General features: G+C 34.9%; 1 protein-coding gene across 2 annotated transcripts in view; it reads right to left on the bottom strand.

Annotated features, from left to right (window-relative positions):
• The window catches only part of LOC121407698 (cytoplasmic dynein 1 light intermediate chain 1-like), a 36,115-nt gene extending 25,717 nt beyond the window's left edge, over positions 1-10,398 (bottom strand). For both annotated transcript variants that reach the window (XM_041598884.1, XM_041598885.1), the window contains exons 1-4: positions 10,293-10,398; positions 10,140-10,213; positions 5,455-5,571; positions 337-567 (exon numbers count right to left, since the gene is read on the bottom strand). In XM_041598884.1, coding sequence (XP_041454818.1) covers positions 337-567; positions 5,455-5,571; positions 10,140-10,213; positions 10,293-10,393 — 523 coding nt within the window. In that variant the 5' untranslated portion in view covers positions 10,394-10,398. The remainder of the gene's footprint in view (positions 1-336; positions 568-5,454; positions 5,572-10,139; positions 10,214-10,292) is intronic.
• Between the last annotated feature and the right edge of the window lie 4,322 nt (positions 10,399-14,720).

Raw genomic sequence — 14,720 nt, 5'->3', positions numbered from 1 at the left:
ATGACGAGAAAATAAAAATATTTCATGTTTCATATAATAAATTACAAAATAAATAGTGAGTGATGTCATCAACTCTCTCATTTGGATGTAACTGGCTCGTTCATATAACTATTTTGTTGAAAATAAGCGAAACTTTAAAATGCCATAACTTTCTTATTTTACATCCGATTTTGATGAAATTTTCAGTGTTATGCTTGTTGAATTTTTCTCTCTTTATTCAAATCAAGTTTTTGTTGGGGTGGACTTGTCCTTTAAAAACAAGAAAATAATGATCAAGTAAGCATTAAAGTGAAAGACAAAAACAAATTTCTACATGAAACTGGACATAATACTTACATCTTTGTTCAAGTTCTCTTAATTTTTCTGGTGGGATTCTGAGTGAGTCAACATGCCTTCTGATAACCTGTGTCCACTTCTGAAGTGAGTCCATGATATTCCACGGTCTACTCATGTCTACTGCAATAATAACAAGTGTATGCTCTAGGTTCTCTGCAGTTAGGGCATACCGTAGTAAGTCTTCATGTTCATTTTCTCCTGCTAATATCCATACACCACATCTTGTTGTGTCTGTAAATAAATGGGGAAAAAAATTTTAAAAAGTGATTTCTTTATATATACACTGTAAGAGAACTAGAGATGAACAGCTCAGAATAACCAATCCATTTCAAAAGAGCAATAGAAGTGGTAGTTATTTCTTAACCCTAAAAGACATTGGGCTTTGTTATGTATAAAAACATGCACTATTGATTACAGAAACTTTCATAATATTCATGTTTATCATATTTCAAAATTCATTCAGGGTTGGCATATTTCCTGCTTCGGAGGCTTATTTACCGGACAGTAAGCGGTATTTACCGCTTTTTTCCGGTATTTACCACTTCTCACCGGGAAATACTGGGAAATATAATTTTCCACTCACTTTTCTATAGGGATTGTCAAATTTTGAACATAAAAACAAAGGTGGTGAGTACTGGTGTGTACCATTTGTGTGAGTGAGTGTGTGTGTGACTGTGTGTTTGTTTGTTTGTGTGTGTGTTTATGTTTGTGTTTGGGTGTTATCTATGTCTGTTATCATGAAATGCTGGAAAAAATACAATAAGATAATAGCTTTCAATCAATATGAATATGACAAACTGTACAAGTTATTTATTTTACATTTCCCATGAAACATTCAGTAGCTAAAGTATGTCAATTATGCTGTTATAATTGTATTCATTTTATATTTCTTAAAGGAAACAACTTTTGACACCTCTTTCCACTTTTGTGTACATTTGTATGTTATGCTTTTTAATTTTTGTTTTTGTTTTGTTTGTTAAACTTCTTTTTAAAGTTATATTAAAAGAATTGCAACATTAAAAATGGCATAATCCAAGTTGTGTAATTTTTTAGGCTACAAAAAGATCTTTTTCTGTAAGCAATATCCAGATTCAAAACCAGCAACCACTTGTACACACTGATACATGTACACACTAAAACTCCTTACATACAGTAGAATACTGAGCTTTATTCACACTTACGAACAAAAATCATATTGTAATGAGATACAATGGCAGTTATCGGTATTTACCACCAGTGATTACCGCTAATGGTATTTACCGCCCTTACCCTGCAGAAAATCATTTTTTATTTTTCAAATAGATATTATCTAAAATATGAATTATCAAATTATTTCAAAACTTATCATTTACATAAAAAAATGAATTACATAAATGTGTCTAAATTTACATTCACATAAATTTTATTTGGTTATATTTCTTGATTTTGTATTTTTGTTCTAAAGTATTTTATAATGTATATGATGTTAAAACAGTGTTAAACATACATTCCAGCTATAGTAAATCTCAAAATGAGTTTGAACAGAATCAAATTCAATGACAAAGTACAAGTCAGATTCACATGCATGAGATGTCATAATCTCAAAGCGCCCTCTCTCAGAAGCTATAATGATAATATTCCGCATTTATATAGCGCTCAATACATAGGAACGACGTCTCTAAGCGCTTTACAGACATATCATTACCAGATCCTTGCATGCCCGCATACAATGTATGCACCTTTTCCACTCCCTGGGGAGTAGGCCTGGGACTTTCGGGGTTTTTTCTTTTCGGGTACCCATGGTAATTTTCGGGCGGGTACCCGGGTACCCGAAAATCATATCGCTCGAATTATGACTGGTGGAAAAACCCCATAGGTGACGTCATCAAGCCAATGCGATGCAAGCCAATTTATGAATGAAAATAAAGTAAGCAAGCGCATTGCAAGCCTCAGCCCCACGCAGTATTCCAGCAAAACGAGTCTGCAATACTCTGTCACCTCGTACCAAAATCGACCTAGAAATCCACTTTTCTATATTTTATATGAATTATAAAAGGTATTCTCAGAGGATCTGTTTTCCCACCGATACCGCACTGGTAAGCAAATTTTTATTACTTCTTGCTTTTCCGTCAAAATTTTACGAAGTAGCGTCGATATTAAATCATGTTTGTGAGTTTGTAGAATCTATCGCTACGTGAACAAAGTAAATTGATTTCCGGGTTTCGGAGCGTCAAATGCGCCAGCCAATCACGACCGTGTCACCATTTTCGGTTTATGATGAACTGAAAATGGAAGAACGTGATTGGCTGGCACCTCGTATGCTCCGAAACCCGGAAATCAATCGACTTTGTTCACGTAGATCACAAAACACACAAAAAAAGGCCGGGGACCAAAGCAGAATTCTTCCCAAAATATCTTCAACAATGATATTTGCAGATGACAACATATAAGTTTAAAATGAAACAATAATAAAGACATGAATCACGCAGAGTCAATCCGAATGATTTTCGGTCAACTAGCATTCGCAGTCCATTCACCAGCCCCGTCCGCAGCTCCGTACACTCACTCTCCCGAAACGACAGGCGTGCTTGACGTCAGCGCCAGCAAACAAGTGCAATCAACGGAGAGCGCTGTAACTTGCCTGAGATTGTGTAGTTGGATCCAAAATGAGCTCCAAATAAATTTATGGGAATAAATACGTAATTTTCTCTGGATGGTCATTTGAATTGCTATTCAATGCTGATATAACGATTGTGAGGAAAGATTGTGGAATATGAGTTATGACGATGTTCGAGAATTAATCCTGATGACAATCCAGTTTTTTAGTCTTAGACGCAATTGAGCATGCGATCAAAATAAATACGAATGTTTCGAATCGAGCCCTAAATTCATCTAAATTATTACGATTTAACAAGATTTTATGGTCATACTAAGAATATTGACGATGTCAGCAAAGTATGTTATGTTCATATGGAAGAATTAATACTGGCCTGATTATTTCTTTTGTTATTCCATCTCTGGACGTCTCCTCCAAGCTCCGAGAAAATAAGCACAATGCGCATGCGTTTTGATGACGTACGACATATTTTCCCATTCATGAAATCAGAGCCCAAAGTTGGGCACAAACTAGCTTCAAATTGATGGGGAAAAAATCAAACGCAATTTTCTCTGTTTTGTCATGTAAAATGTTATTATATGGTGATATTACGAACTTGAACAGAGTTTTTGCATGTAGACAATGTTCGAGAATCAATCCTGATGTGATGATTATTTTTTTTAGACAAGTGCACTAGCTCAAAGTCAAGTCGATCGTCATGAGATGTCCGCCATTGAAAATTGAAACGAAATACAAACGTTTCACATCAAGCTCTAAATTCATATTAATGATTACCATATGCAAATTATTGTTAAAAATTACGATTAAATAATGTTCTATGGTCATGATATTAATATCGTTCATGAAAGCAAGATTTATTTTACGTTGATCGCGTCAATTTCCGGCCATTTTCTGGTTTGATTAAAGAACAGTACTGCGCATGCACGATCGATGGCCATGACTTCCATTCATGAATTCATCGTGCATAAGTTATCTCGGCACGAGCAGACGAGTAAGACTCGAACTATGATCGAAATAAATTTCAAATTAATGGTGAATAGCATCATAATTACTCAATCGGTTTCATGTTGGGGGCAATGGAAATCAAGTAAGTAGTAATAAAGTTGGACATTACTGATATTTTGATGATTGATTGTGTAAACCAAACGAATCGGCCGGCCGACATATTTTTTTTTTTTTTTGATGCACCGATTTTGCAAAATCTGCACCGGTGTTCGATGATATCGATCGCACACCGATTTTAAAATCGATTCGCTCAGGCTTAATCATGACCTGATGACCTTGAAAAGCTTATTCTGACGTGTCCATGAGAGATCCTATAAATGACATAAAATTCAAAGTAATTGACCAAGTTCATTTTGAGATATCTTGGCGACAAAAAAATCGTTAAAAATAAATAAATAAAAATAAGAAAATTCTGACAAAATTAAGAGGTGATCTGTCAAAGACAGACCACCTAATTAAGAACAAATAATTTTCTAGTCAAAATTTCTTAACTCTGTGTAGAACCTTGGTGAACATCAAGTAGCTCTCAGATGGAACAAAAATAATCAAAATCAATCAACAAATAAATAAGTAATTTTCATGAGTTTTTAAAATATATGAATAAATTAGCATATTTAATGAGCTTGAAAATTCTGTGTTAAATATGCTAATTTATGCACATTTTTCAAAATTCACAAAAAATCTTTATTTGTTGACTGATTTTGAATTTTTTGCTTCCATTTGGTAGAGCTTCATGAAATTCACCAAATTTCTACACAGACTTGTGAAATTTTGACTAGAACACTTTTTATGCTAATTCATGCGGAATTAATTTATTCATATTTTTCAAATTCACATAAAATGCTTTTCTTCTTTTTAATTGTTGACCATTTTTTTTCTATCTGGTAGAACTTCATGAGGTTCACCAAAGAATTTTGTAATTTTCAGTAAAAAATTATTTAAGCTAATTTATGTGAAATTTATTCATAAATCACAGAAAATGCCTCTTCTTTATTTGTTGACAGATTTTTTTTTTCCATCTGGTACATGTAGAGCTGCATGAGGTTCACAAAACTTGTACACACAATTTTGAAATTTTGTCTGGAAAATTATTTATGCTAATTTATGCAAAATTTATTCATAAATCACAAAAAAAATTCTTCTTCATTTGTTGATCAATTTCAATTTTGTTTGCTTTATACAATAACTCGAGGTGGTGATACAAAAATTTTAATGAATTTCAAAATTCTGTGAAGAGGTTTAGAATCCCCACCTAGTGCTATCATATAAAGCAAACAGAATTGAAATCGGATTTGAAATGGCGAAGGAGATGCATTTTGAAATTGTGGATGGACGACAGACGAAAGACGCCAGAAGACAGACGCTACGCCACAGCGTAAGCTCATTTGGCCCTTCGGGCCAGATGAGCTAAAAATTATAATAACTAGGTCTAAGGGTAAATCATTATTCAAAATTTCAAAAGATTTGTAGATAGATCCGGTTCATGAGTGTATTGATGGATAAATGAATGAGCTTACCATCTCTGTCTTCATCCCTGACATCAAGATAAAGATATTCTAACCCATAGCCTTTCTTGGGGTCCTCAACTCCTTGTAATCTTGATAACAAGGTTGTTTTTCCCGTCTCATCTTCACCTGTTTGGCAAAATGATATACAGAAAATGCGTTTTACAATACAATGATCACATGTTCAATACAAATTTACAGATTTCTGTACTGTACATGACGAAGTAAGAGGGGAAATATCAATCACTTATTTAATGAGAAATAACTGTCCATTTTTGAATGGTCATCATATTCCTGATTACAAATGATGTTTGCCCATAAGAAACATCCACTAAATGTCACTTTACTGGTGCCTGATAGGCTCAGCTGGTATGTCATATTCTGGGGGATTGTTTTACAAAAAGTGACTTACAGTTGTGCTCAAATGCCATAAGGGCCGTTTGGACCATCCTGAGTTTTCAAATTAGCGCACTATTTCTGATCTGACAAATTATCCTGATCTGAACAATCACGAGATTATTTGCAATGGAGACGCAATTATCGCGGTAGTTCGTAGGATTAATCTCGAGATTGCAATCCCAAGACAACTTGGGATTATCTGCAAAATAGCGCGCTATTTCACGAATTATCACGCTAATTCGTAGGTGCAGACACAGTCAGGATTATTTATTCACAACGTCAAACCATAATGCATCGATGCCTCGCTCGAGCAGGAATTGCTCTTCTTGCGATGGTGGAGAAGGGGTTTCTTGAATCTCGAGACTAATCGCGAAGAGGGTCGATCGGGCTAAAATCTTGAGATTGAGCAAACTCGAGAAGGTGCAGCACCGCCTAATGTGCACGTTATTTAACATGTAATCTGCTTGATGGATCTTCGTCAGGTATTAGATGTTCAGCATTACAGTTTCTCTTTTTATATCAATCAAAATGAAGACCTGATGAAGACCATGTGGTCCACCAACCATGATTCTCGCCTGATATCGCCATTGATAAATTGTATGCAATATGATAATACCTTATCATCCTCATGAACATTTCTGTAGATGTGGTATTACCCAATTGACGCAGAAATAAAGAATTGAGAGCAATTTAGACCTTTTGACCCCTAGATGACTTTGGCCCACCATCTTCAACACATGTGTGGTGTTACCCAAGGTCAAGGATCATATGCAGAAATTAAGACATGAGAGCAATTTGTTCAAAAAATTCAACATTTTTTAATCAAACTAACAGACAAAATGCCGTTTGGAAGAACAATTTATACAAGGCTCGACATTAGCGGCGGCCCGGGGCCACCAAAAATTCATCTCGGGCAACCATTATTGAAAAAATGTTAAGTTTTGGTGGCCCGAATCGGGCAACCAATAATTTTCAAAGTAGCGCAATTTTTCTCCCGATTTTGCATGTATTTATCAACTTTCTACAGTTCAAATTGCAAGCCAATTCGTCATGTGCCTTTTTTGTTAATCTACACACAAATACACACACACAAAGATTGCATAGTCATGACGGTACATAGGCCTACTACCGCTAGCATACAGTAACTATTATTCAGCCGGCCGCGCCGGCTGTCTGGCTGAGCTTTGCGTGCATGAAACCACTGCAGCTAGCTATGCGCGAGCAGACTATTCAGACTCAGGGAGCTGTGATAAGAAATGTTTCTGCTAAGAAATCTTCCCCAAAACTCTGAAAATCTACGTCAAAGTCACATTTTACACCAATGAAATGCCCTTCTACAGTCCGTATTACTGAAACCTGATTATCTGCAAGCATTAAAAGGAGGAATTAAGACCTCTCTTTTGACTCAAAAAGACCGATTTCCAAATGCATTAATACACATAAAACACCTAGGTGAGTACATCACAGTCCCGTATGTGCATTTGTATGTATGTTGATATTTGGTTTATTTCGAAGCTGTGTCTCTTCTAGCCAAAAATAAATAGGCAGCTTCTTTCTTTCTTGTTTACAAATGACTTCTTAAACCATTCTTAAGGAAGTAAATACTTTGGGAAGGCATTTCATTGATATGAAATGTGAATTTTTCAATCATTTTGTCAAATAAAGGGAAGGAATTTTCTCACCGTTTTTTCCAGATAATTTTTGCCATTTTCTCATTTTTTTTCTTTCATTTTTTTTTTTACAGTGATTAAACCAGTTATACCCCTTCCCATTGAATATGCCTGATTAAAGAACATGTTTCTACTGAATAATAATAATTTTCCCCATTTTTTGATAGTTTTGTCTTTTTCTTACAAAGTTACATTTTCTTTTGCTTTTTCTCAAATGTTTTTTTTTCCTGTTCTTTGTTTTTTCTTTCTTCATTTTTTCTTTTTATTTCACTTATTCATTTTTACATTTTTTTAATTTCTTTTTTCAGTATACTATTCTAAAAATGATTTTTGTTATTTCCCCCTTTTACACATTGTTCTATAAATTCTGCAGCATATTTTTCTGTGATTTTCTCCTGCTATAATATGCTGGAAAAGAGAAAATAAACTGGATTTGGGGCCTGCATAATCTAGGTTTTATGATCAAACAGGAAGAAAGGAAAAATAATTGTTTTGTAAATCTATCTGAGTTTGCTATATACAATTTATTTACTTTACGAGTGTGTGTCGACACGGAGATTAAAAATGCACAACCTGGGAACAATACAATTCTTTTATTCTCTTTCAATCATTTCATATTTACAGTGATAGAACAATTTATATATTACCACAAAATACGCAAAGTAAAATAACAGCAAGAACGATTTACATACAAGATGTACAAAGAATAGTGGTACGTGTTAGTGAATGCAGAATATTTCACTTTGTTTTATTTATTTTAAATTAATGTTTTTCTTTATATTTTTCGGGCCACCAAACTTTACTAATGGGCCACCAAAAAAAATTATTTAAAGGTTTTGGTGGCTCGAACGGGCCACCACCAATAAAAGTTAATGTGGAGCCTTGATTTATAGATAAAAATTATTTAACAAATTAAAATTTAATACGTGATTATAAATAATTATGATCACGAATAAAATTTCATTATTAAATAATTTTAATCTATAAATTGTTCTTCCAAACGGCATTTTGTAACATCACTAATCGTAGATACGTCATAACGAAGTGGTTCCAGGGTCAGATCTATAGTATTTGCTTTGTTGACAAACAGATCGAGGGATCTACTCGAGATCAGTCTGGTAAGAAACCTTCAGTTTTTTGCCTTTTCATTAACCAATTTTGGGAACCTTCATTGCTTCATACCCATTAGGTGTATGAAGGTGATTTTATCTTAAAAGATGGATTTCCTAGGGAAATCCATCTTTGTTTTGGTGAGTCTCTTACACATATACATGTAGATCTATGGCAGGCAGTTCAAGGCTCCATGTCAAGATATTAAAAAAAAATTCATGGATTCCTCAAGTTGCTCAAATATCAACAAGGCATGCAAGTCTAGAATTTAACTAACCCAGGGAGCTCCACCATGCATTTAGACATAGCCACAGGACTAGGGAAGTTCATGGTCTCAAGAGCAAGAAAATTGTGAAAACAGAAATTATGCACTTAACCACGATTATATGGATGAAGGTTTATCGTGTGGCAGTATCCTGACATCGATATGATATGAATTTTGAAAGAATTAGGAGAAGTATCGCGACACAACTTTTCGTTTTTTGAGGTTCCAGTCTGTGCCTTGATGTCAGGATACTGCCACACGATTCATCCATATAATCATGGAAAGTGCATAATTTCTGTTTTCACAAGTTTCTTTCCAAGTTATTGAGACCACAATCTACCCTAGTCTCGTGTCTATGTCTAAATGCACGGTGGACTCCTGGGCTGCGGCCCGCAAAGCAGGCCGGAGCCCCGGGGGGGGGGGGGGGGCACTCAGTATATAATGCATAGTGGGTATGTGCCACGGAGGGGACCCCCATTTTTACACTCAAAATTCCGTTCCAAGGCGTAGCATTTTTGTCTTATTGAGAAAAAGAACAAAGAAAGCCGCTCCAACTCCAAGGCATAGCATTTTATTCTTATCGAGAAACAAGAAGAAAGAAATCTGCTCCAAAGCTTCGCATATTTTTCGTTACGCCGGTCCAATCACATTGACCTGCTACAATGATCCGCGATTTTGGTGAAAAGCGGCCGCAGAGCTCACCCGGCGGAGGCCGCGCTAGCTGCATCATGCACGCATGACCGTTCCATATGGATGCATACACGCTCACACGCTCGCTGGCGATCCGTTCCAAGGACCCCCGTTTTCGCAAACATTTGTACTAACTATTAGTATTTGTAGTTCCGAAGCCCGTTTATTTTTACAATAAGCCCGCTCCAAGGCCCCCGTTTTTTATCTTGCCCGCGGCACAACCCCACCATTTTTTTGGTCGAGTGCCCCCCCCCCCCCCCCCTGGGTAAAGTGGTTAGAATTTAACATAACAAACAGGCATGTTTTATCATTATGGAAAGTAACCTCGAGTGCAGTCGCAATTTCATGATAGGTAGGCCTACCGTCAGTAGGCCTATATGATTTAAATTGTCAAAATTTCCCTAGGCTAAGCCCTAAGTTATACTGAGACTGAGCTCTATAATATCAGCTAGGCCTAACATATTTACAATTGAATGGGCATGGTGGGTTTTGACGTCTGCGTCTACGTCTGGATGTGGACCCCGGTACGGTCTGGACAATTAACAAGAAAAAAAAACACTCACCCAACACCAATATGGACTTGCATGACGGCAACTTCGAGCTGGAGTGGGAAGAAACTTCGCTCAATATGGATGTCCTGAAAAAAGAAACATGAAAATAATAAGCACACTGAACTGTGTCCAATCTACCTAATCCCAAAGAAGAACAGAACTAACCATAAATTTTGAGATTCATCCTCGTCATTCTCCCTTTCCGCTGACGATGCCTTCGCAGACTTCTCTCCAATAGGCGCCATGTTGGAAGAGTGGAGACGCATGCTCAATGGCGATAGCTAATCTCCTGTGATCGTGACGTCATATGACCAAGCCTATTCTCTCTCAGTCTCATTCATATGATACAGACAGAACTTCATAAATTTCATTTAGGAATAAAACATTTACACATCTCGACCCTGATAATTTTTTTAATATCATAATTCCTGTATACATGTGTTTCCCCGATTCAGGTTAAACAGCTAATAACCCCACAAAGGATCCGGGAACTATATAGCCCCCCCGGGCTCGGATAGGCCCTATACAGTGCGTATCAAAAAAAACGGGACAGTTTTGAAAAGTCTATAAAAATTTTGTTTTAAAATATTATATCTATATTTTGATGTTAATAGATGCTCTTAGATCTTATCTTTCAAATGCCGTTCAAAAAAATATATTTTGTTCATGCTTGAGCGAACACGAGACGTTTTTGTCGGGGGTCCAAAAAAAGGCTTGCGCCAAAATGGCAAAAATAAGAAATTTGATGATTAGACTTTTGGCTAATCGGCAGACTTTCTCTTAATCTTTTCATTATCTTTGCCATAATTTTTAAATTATGCTGTCAAATTTCATTTACAAATTTATTCATATACCAGAATTATTTTGTTTTTTTCATTTAAACTTCTTTTACCTTTGAATTTTCCTTCATAAGTAAGATAAAACTTTTTGTCAACCCAAGTAGATTTAAATTATTAATTGGGAGAATTTGTAATTATTCAAATCCTTTTATTATTTGAAACAAATTATGTCATGGTACCTTTAAAAGACATGAATCCATTTTCAAGGGGTTATTGAATCCTTCACCAATTAAGTTTATGTTCTTGACAGGACAAACAGGAAAGAACTCATGTCTTTCAGTGGCAATGGTGTATTGAGTCAATTTTGAAGGAGCAAGATATGGAAGATCGGGTAAAATGTATTAAAACGTAAGGGTTGTGAAGCGAGCAAGCAAAAATTTCCACTTTTTTATTAAAATATCCAATTTGTGATTTTGACATAATATTCAGAAAATGATATCATATTTCGTTTTCTATGTTTTTTGTGTTTTTCTTTCCACCTTTTTTCTTGGTCATGATTTTTTTTATGGGGGGGGGCACCTCGAGCCCCCACCCATCAGTATGCCACTGTTCAAAGGCACCATAACCTTTGTAGCACACAATGAAAGGATTTGAAGAAAAAAACACACTCTCCCATACTTTGGTTTAAAAAAAATGTTCTTACCTAAAGAAGGAATATTCAAAGCATAAGAGAGCATATTAAAAAGGAACAACGACAGAAATATTCAAGCAAATAAGTAGATTTGGAAATGAATTTTGACTGGATAATTCGAAAATTATGGCAAAGATAATGAAAAGGTTAAGAGGAAGTCTTTTGATTAGCAAAAAAGTCCGACCATCATAATTTTATCACTGTATGCCATTTTGGCGCAAGCCTCCTTTTTAGCCCCAGACAACAAAAACATTCCATGTTCGCTCAAGCATGAACAAAACTAAAAAATTTTAATGGCATTTGAAAGATAAGACTTCAGAGCACCTATTGACACCAAAATATAGAGATTATAATTTTTAATAGAAATTATATAGACTTTTCAAATCTGTCCCGTTTTTTATACGCACTGTAGTATGAATCTATTGAAGTTTATTAGGTACTAAATCAATTATTTTTGCCCTAATCTGTCAAATTCTTGGTAAATGTAGTCAAAATTATTTTCTACAATATTGAAAACATCAATTAAATGAAATGAAATGAAGTGAAAAGATAAAGATCAAACAAACAAAAACACTAAATAAAGATTTACATTTATTTCGGTGAAAAAGTTCTGTACTGTAGGGCCTACATATCCTCATGAAAATGCAATGAACAAACAATGTCACATTCCCCACTTATTATTTTATGAAAATTATACATTTATCAAATGTTTTCCTCCAAGAATAAAAAAAAAGTGGACTGACTCTCAGTGGTTTAATAATTATGTAAGATAATCACTCCAGCAACTAATTATTCACGGTAACTGTTACAAAGGGGGAAATTATCATCAGGTTGGATCCAGGGGGCACTTAATTTTGGGCCATAACCTTTTTTTTTCCTTGCCTGATTGCCAAACTTTCCTCAAATGTGTCCGCCCCCTTTAAAAATCCTGGATCCGCCCCTGATTATCATGCACACATAATGAAAACTGAAACATTTGGTTTTATTTTAATTTAATAGCATAAGGAAAGATAAAAGAAAATGGGGAATGTGACATGGCCTTTTAATTGTTTTGATAAAATATTGCTTAATTTTAAAATTCAATAATCATTTTTATTAGTTATCAGATTTTGCATCAGCGTTTTCCTTTGTGAATTGTACTCTATTAATCACTTAGTTATTTGGATATAATTATTTTCTGCCTGGATTAGCTGAGCTAGATTAATAATGAATTTCAAAATCATAACTTTGGGCCTATATAGGCTTATTGTGTTAATTTGTAAAAAAAAATCACCAATTATATCGAACCACAGACTTTTCTGAAACTTTTCATGGAAATATTGAACAAACATAAATAAGTTAATTATCATAGCTATTTTTCTTTTATCCTTAATCGAGTTGTTTTAATCAGAATAACATACAATATTATATACAATTAAAACTGAAATTCAATTTAACAATGCAATTATTTTTTTTTTGTTGAAACCAATTAAAAATCCAACTGGTTTCAACTGTTTTTTTTTTACCTGGGCATTATATAGAACTTGCCTATATAGAATTGCACTCTTTACTCATGTTCATTAATCAGTTATCAAGAAATAATCACGTCATAAACAGTAGCCGACCATGCACAGGCCTAAAGATAGAATATCGTATGATTTGTCAATAAATGACATCATCGGCTACTCAGATGATTTTTATTTGTTTCTTCGTATTAGTCACTTCTTTGCTTTATTCTTATAAAACAATAATTTAATAAGCCTTTATATAGTGCGAGCGCGAGCTAATTTTTTGAAAATTTCATGTTGTCCTGAAAATCGAACATTCTGGGCAGTGTTTGTGATCCTGAACGAAATGCGTTTTATAACTGATCGAAAGGGACCTGTTGAGGACTGTTTGTAGTTAGCCATAAAACGATACATATTCAATGATCAAATAAAGCACGAGCTGAACATTTTTTACATTCCATTAACCTAAAAAAATGATATTCTAAGCATATTTTGTAATAATCGGCAGGAATGGCATATAACTATACAATGCGAGCGCGAAGCGTGAGCGGGAAAAATACTACGGGTAACTCTATATTCATGTTTTGTAAATCATGAAAATAATGGGTAATTGGGTATCCTAAATCAATACTATGAGCTCGAAGCGCGAGCAGAAAATTTTAGTCTGAAACTGGATAATTCATATGTTTTAAATAAAGAACAAGCTGTGTATCTCAATAAATATGCGTGCGTGTGTGCCCAGATACCTATATTATCTGGGCATTCTCAATAATCATATTTTTTATAATAAAAATCAACAATGTGATCGCGAAGCGCGAGCTGAAAATATTTGATATTCCTATCTGAAAAGGGTCAATTTAAGCACTAATTCAAGCACTCGTTCTGAATGAAAATCGTGAAGTGGGTATTATGGATCGCTCTTCATAAATATTAGCGCGAAGCGCAAGCTGATGTTTTTATTATTCTTATTCTGACCTAGGACCTGGACATTCTAAGGATATTTTGTCCTCATATGAAAGTGATGACTTTCTTCTATCCTCTTTCTAAATGCGATATATATTTCATTCTGAAAAAAAAAAGAAAATTTAATCAACAGGAATTCATGAAAATGTTATTTTTGTGTTCATTAATCTAATAATACTATGACAGCTCAAAATTTGTTTATATTGATTCCTGAAAACTGGACACTACAAAATGAAGGTTGTTTTGGTGCCAATAAATTTGAAAAGCAAAAAAAAGGGGTTTTCAACGCAAGATGTTGGTCGTTTTCTTTACGGTTCTCTTATGTGACACACCAACCAGAATTCAGGGTGCTGCCTGTTAATAATACACGCAGCACCCCCTGGGAAAATCTTAGGGGTGCTTTTAAAATACTTGTAAAAAAATCCCTAATAGAAAACAATATTTGTGTCATGGAGCCCCCCCCCCCCCCATCAAGAACACCTAACAACACCCATGAGCAAGTGCCCCGGGCTGCACGTTTCGGAGACATAAAATATGCAAAAGGGAAAAGGAAATTCGGAGTGAAATAAATAAAGATTATATATTGAAAGTAATTTGCGCCCCTACCCCCATCCCATATCAAGGTGAATAAATCAGAGCTCGTCTATTTTTTACACTTCAAAAACGCCATTGT

The sequence above is a fragment of the Lytechinus variegatus genome, chromosome 2 (genome assembly GCF_018143015.1).
Source record: "Lytechinus variegatus isolate NC3 chromosome 2, Lvar_3.0, whole genome shotgun sequence".
Lineage (NCBI taxonomy): Eukaryota > Metazoa > Echinodermata > Echinoidea > Temnopleuroida > Toxopneustidae > Lytechinus > Lytechinus variegatus.
Note: the sequence above shows the minus strand (reverse complement) of the source record. Positions and strands in the feature narration are given on the sequence as shown.